This window comes from Prunus persica, chromosome G3 (genome assembly GCF_000346465.2).
Source record: "Prunus persica cultivar Lovell chromosome G3, Prunus_persica_NCBIv2, whole genome shotgun sequence".
In the NCBI taxonomy this organism is placed as follows: domain Eukaryota; kingdom Viridiplantae; phylum Streptophyta; class Magnoliopsida; order Rosales; family Rosaceae; genus Prunus; species Prunus persica.
Window position 1 is genome coordinate 1,543,551 of NC_034011.1, and position 6,009 is coordinate 1,549,559.

Sequence of the window (6,009 nt, forward strand, 5' to 3'; positions counted from 1 at the left end):
CAAAACTTAACTATGATATTAGAGAATAGCAGCAGAACAAATTTGTTTCCTTTTAATTGAAATGATTTCTGAATGGTTTTCTTTGTTCAATACACTGCGCATCAAAAGGCATTTACGGATATTAGTTGTTGTGCTACAAGTTGATCAACACCAGAAATTCGACGATGAGACTTTAATAAGTGGCGTCTTCGTGGGGTTGTCATTGGATGAGTATGAGCCTCTTCAAATATGGTGACTACGTATCCACCATATTTTGATTTAACAACTATTAGCCGTGCCTTACAAGACTCTCTACCTACTCCACGACACCTTTTTACAACACCGCTTGTTTCAGTTGACCAACTTCCCTCTTTATTGCAAACGTACTCTTTTCGTATGACCTCTCCGTCTTTACTCTTCTTACTAGAGTATGATCGAACACTAAACCCAGCTTCCCTTGCATACTGATTGTAAAAGTCATACACTTCTTCTAATGTTTCAAATTGTTGACCTTGGAAGGGAGTGAGCTCACCAATTACTTGAGGATAGAAAATTGATACAGAAGGATTTGTTTCCGAATCAGTTTCCATGTGAACTAATATTCCATTATTAGCTTCCATAGTTGAACAACAGGTGAGCAAATCTGTTTAACCATATAGAACATGCACAGATACACTTTAATCACAAAACATGGACATATATATGACATTCTGTTTTTTCTTCTCAAATATCAATTAAGAGTAGATAAAAAATATATTATATGTATATGAAATTCTGTTTTCTTGTCTTCTTTTTTTTCCTTAATCCAAAAGACTAGATTAAGAAAAGAGGAAAAAAAAAAAAAACAGGAAAACCCACTCTACTGCAAATATATTATGTAAGTGAAGATCAATTACCTTATGGAAAATTACATAACTACAGTACTCAATAAAAAGAAGTTGTAGAATTGTTGATGAGTTCTTAAAATCCATATTAAAACTCAGGATACAAAACTCCAAATCGAAGAACCATGGTATAATTGATTTATCAGACAGCATCTAATCAATATGCTTTCTCTAACTATTGAACAACAAGCCACCCATAGCAAAAGCCCGAGAACGAAGAATGACCTTAATTATATACATCGAGCACAAGTCTGCAGAAAAAATAAGATGGACAAGCTAGAACAACCATTTATTGTTTAAATGAATATGCTTTTTCGTACTTCATACACATGATATTCCAAAATTTTAAAAAACCATTGAAAATCTGGAGGAGTGATCTTCAAACCCATTAAAACCATATCAGAACTCATCCAATTTTTTTTGTACTTCATACACATGATAGCATACCTCTGTCACATAGATGACGGGTCTTCTTCTTCAACTGACGATGGTGAGTCTTCTTCTTCAAGTCGTTTGGTCTGCGTGAAAGGTCTCCAAGTGTTGGAGGAAGAAGAAAGACGTTTGGTTTCCTAACGTACGTCGTTCCCAAGCGTAAGTGGAGTTTGTGGTGGGTCAGGAGTGGGAAAACGGGTTAAAAGATGTAATTCAATCTCAGCCACACAAGGTCATTAAAACAGATCCAACGGTTAAGCGCCCCATCCCTCAAGTAACACTATTTGAGGGATCCCTCAACTGAAGCTCACTGTATATATATATATATATATATATATAATATGAAGTCTTATATAAATTTGGTTAGTCTTATTTGGGTGCTTGGAAGTTTACACTTTGAACTTTAAAGATGTGAGGTGAAATTTATTATTTATCCTAATTTGATGAATTGAATGACAATATTCTAAAGTATAGAAAGGAGTTCGAAGTCGATATAAGGAATGAACACATTGCCTTACCTAACTAGCCTAATCATGCATTTCAAATTCATTGCTTACCAAACAATGGATTGGAATCTTACTTAAGTATCTCGTAGTATAAAAACAAAAACAAAAACAAAAGAAAAAATTAAGTACGTCGGCTGTTCTAACTTGACCAACTCATCCCCAGTTACCCCTAAAAATTGAATCCACCATTCTTCAAACCTCCATTAACCAAAAATTATAACATTAAAAATTCACTAATAAAAATAGCTTTTGACGGTACGGTCGGTAGTACCGTATTTAAAGTCTCGTTCCTCCTCCACTCTCTCACATCTTCTACCACTCTCTCTCTCTCTCTCTCTCTCAAACACCTAAATTTTCTCTCATATTTTCCTCTTATCCAAACAACCCTCCAGAATCTCCCCTTTCTCTCTTCCCAATTTCCTTTCTCAATGGCAAGGTCCATCTCTCAAACCCTTACCCTAACCCGCCACCTCTCATCCAAATCATCGCCGTCTTCCTCCTCTCGCCTCATAACCCTCCGGGCCCAATCAAACCTTCCTTTTCACCATGACCCAACAACAGACTCATCCACCGACTCTCCTTCTGATCCCCTTTTGCGAAAGCTCGAGGACGCCATCCACCGGATCATGGTCCGCCGATCCGCACCCGATTGGCTCCCGTTTCTTCCCGGTACCTCCTACTGGGTCCCACCGCCCCGGTCAAGATCCACCGGTCTGGCTCAGCTGGTCGATAAGCTGGCCAACCCTTTGACTGAGGAGGAGACCTTGTCTATGACCACCATTAGAGGCTGGCCTTCTTCTGCTTACTTCATAGAAGGTTTGATTGAGTTTTTGAATCCTGTTCATTGGGTTTTGTTCAAAATTAGGTTTCTGAATTGTGGGTTCCCCTGGATTGTTAGTTGGAGTATCTGATTCTTTTGTGCAATTTGATAATCTGGGGTTTGGTTCTGAATTGTGGAATTTTCTGTATTTAGGTGAGAAATTGGTGCTTATGCTTTATCTTCCTTTCTATTTGTAGGTGCATCTCCACAACCGATGGAGGCGGTGGATCAAAGTTCTAATAACGTGTCCTCCAAGTCTGAAGATGAGGAAGGATGAACAATGTATTTCTCAAAACCGGCATCTGAGGTGAGCTTAATATCAGATCAGTTGCCAGATTTTATAATTGTTGGAAGAAATGTTTTTGCTCAATTAGTCAAATCAATGCCATTCATTTTGGATTCTATCTGGTGGAATTTAATGTTTTGGGCAGCAAATAATCAAACTAATTTGGGGTAAACTGGATTAACTGAGGCTATTTAGTAAAGGTTTATAATTACAGAAGTTAAGCTGCTGCATATACGATGACTGAAGAGAAATTCTTTTTCTTCCCTAAAGTAGCAAACATATTTTATGAATATAATGTAGGTTGACCAATGCCTCAATATGGAGCGTAATGAATTACAGTTTCTGTTGGGAACATCTGTTTTGAGCTTGTTCACTCTGCTTCAGATCAGGTGTTTAAGGCCATGGTTAATTCACAGCCCTTCATTAAATTATCATGAGAGGTGTGTGCAAGCTCTGAATTTGGATGCTAATAAATCATCAATTGTTGAATTGATATATTTATGTGAGAAAATGGATTTGGAGTGAATGTCAAATGTGATCTTTTAGTATGCCGGTGATTTTTACTTGGAAAGAGTTGATGCTGTGTTGTGGGGGCTAATCTCCCTGGTTCAAATGAAGGTGCTGCTTATCTTAGAATATTTGTTTTGCTTTCCTGACAAGCAGTTAATAACTATGCAGAAATAAATCTGTCCTGTTCTAGATGGACTTGTTCCTTCAATTTTAATATTGGTTAAGCAAAGCTATTGCTTGAAAGCTAATTATGCCTTGGTTGCTGGGATACGCAGGCTCATCTGGTCTTGTAAATTGTATGTAGGAAGACAAAAGGTGCATTGATGAAAGGCATTTCGTCAAGGTGAAGAGCTGTACAGATGCAACCTGGTTAGCCAGGTGGAATGACTTCTATCCAAGAGTTCAAGTTCACAACCCAAAAGGAGTTGACTGTAATTATTCTTCGTGTATGTACAGTTGATTATCGTAGTTTAATTTCAGTTGAATTGTATGTTATTTGTACCCTTCCTTGCATGTTTAATTTGCTCTATTTGGGTTTACCATCTACATTTCAGTTTTTATCTGAATGTCCGTGTAAATATAGTGAAAATTACATCAATCCTTTTTGTTCATTGATATAATAATACCCCGGCCCGTTTTCGGAATTAACTATTATGTTTTGGCTTGATGCATTGATTAATTTCTTTTGCTTGACCGGCCATCATCTGTGTGTTGTTAATAGTTCAAAAGTAGTTAGAGGAGGAAAAGGGTTCAAAAGTAGTTCAAAAGCATGTGTTGGAACAGATTTTTCTTTCAATTGTTCGATCGGGTTGTTTCTCATTCAAGAAGGGGGGCTAGTGTACGTCTGTGGTGACTTAGATTGATTGGTAGTATTTGGTAGGCTCATTCCAAGTTATATTTTATTTGAATGGCCTTGCTAAGAATTAGGTGGCGCTTTTGGTGGTCTAATATATGTATTTTGAGGCAGGCCGATGCAACACGTGTGTACGATGTACAATTTATTCTGAACTATTAAACTAATTTTGAGGTACATCAACTGAGGAAGGCACTTTACATAAGAAACATATCAAGGTCTATTATAGAAACTGCAATAAGTCAAGTTTCATGTTTGAAAACCTCTAAGAGCAATTCCACCCATTTGCCCTTAGTCATGGCAAGGAGGGAGCTAGGGCAACCACTACACATGAATAGTGGTTGTCCTTGCAAATAGTATTTTGTGTTTCCACCCATTGCCATGGCTAAGGGCAATTACTATTTATTTTTTTGTTTTTTTCACAACTTTTTTAATGAAAATAATTAATTTGGATAATATTTGCAGATAAGATTTCCGGGTTCCTACGTGTCAAGACTATTCATAATCGGATAAAATTTTCGGATAAGATTTTTGGATTCAAATTTCGGATGAATTTTAAAATTCAAATTTCAGATAAATTTTTGGGTTCAAATTTCGAATGAATTTTAAAATTCAAAATTCATATAAATTTGGGTTCAAATTTCGAATGAATTTCAAATTTCAGATAAGATTTTCATCCAATCAAATCAAGCCACGTGGTATGTCTATCTTGCCAAAATTTTCTATAAAACCAGAGGCTCAGCTCATACCTCTCACACCACATCTTTCTATATTTTCATTTCTCAGAGTTTAGATTTCATACTTCATTCATTCTCAATTGAAGAATTTAGGAGATGCTTGGAGAGGCAAGAGCGAGAAACAAATGAGAGAAACCGTAGAGCAGATGAAATCAATGAGTTGCAGAGACAAGTCGATGAGCAAGTTCTCATAGCAGTGGCTTTGCAAGATGAAGAGAACCAAGGTCGCCGCCGTGGTTCACAAGTCGGCCGCCGTCGGAATGTGGAAAGACATAGGCATTATCGGGGTAGGAATCTTTTGGAAGATTATTTTATCCCAACTTCTTTGTACTCTGATGTTGATTTTCGAAGGCGATTTAGAATGCAACCTCATTTGTTCAATAAAGTCATGCATGATATTTGCAATTATGATGCATACTTTATTCAAAAGTGTGATGCTACTGGGGTTTTGGGGCTTCTTCCGGAGCAAAAGCTTACAGCTGTTATACGAATGTTGGCGTATGGAGTATCTGCTGATCAGGTGGATGAGATTGCTCGGATGGGGAAATCCACTACATTGGAGGCTTTGGTAAGATTTTGTCAAGCAGTTGAAACTCTGTACACTAGGGACTACCTGCGTAGACCTACTCCCAGGGACATCCAACGGCTTCTACAAAAAGCCGAAGCTCGAGGATGTCCAGGAATGATTGGTAGCATCGACTGCATGCACTGGCAATGGAAGAATTGCCCAACTGCCTGGCAAGGTGATTACGGAAATAGAAAAGGCTAAAAAAGTATCATCCTTGAAGCCGTTGCTGGCTTCGACACATGGGTTTGGCATGCCTTCTTTGGAGTTGCAGGATCCCAAAATGACCTCAACGTGCTGGGTCAATCCCCGGTTTTCAACGATGTATTGAGAGGCCAGGGCCCCAATATCACCTATCAAGTCAACAATACAGTGTACCAGAGGGGTATTATCTAGCTGACGGCATCTACCCGAGGTGGACCACTTTTGTCAAATCC

At 38.0% G+C, this 6,009-nt stretch overlaps 2 protein-coding genes across 3 annotated transcripts; one reads left to right on the forward strand and one right to left on the reverse strand.

Annotated features, from left to right (window-relative positions):
* Positions 27–1,491, reverse strand: LOC18781763 (protein FAR1-RELATED SEQUENCE 5). The gene is made up of 2 exons (XM_007216136.2): positions 1,311–1,491; positions 27–622 (listed from the first exon to the last, which is right to left on the reverse strand). Exon 2 carries the CDS (start codon positions 597–599, stop codon positions 102–104), a length of 498 nt encoding a protein of 165 aa, XP_007216198.1. The 5' UTR covers positions 600–622; positions 1,311–1,491; the 3' UTR covers positions 27–101.
* Positions 1,759–4,065, forward strand: LOC18782845. Of its 2 annotated transcripts, none has more exons than XM_007215043.2 (3): positions 1,759–2,617; positions 2,819–2,928; positions 3,722–4,065. In XM_007215043.2, exons 1-2 carry the CDS (start codon positions 2,230–2,232, stop codon positions 2,896–2,898), a joined length of 468 nt encoding a protein of 155 aa, XP_007215105.1. In that variant the 5' UTR covers positions 1,759–2,229; the 3' UTR covers positions 2,899–2,928; positions 3,722–4,065. The 2 variants fall into 2 exon arrangements, with proteins under 2 accessions (XP_007215105.1, XP_007215106.1); XM_007215044.2 differs by having other exon boundaries at positions 1,760–2,617; positions 3,693–4,065.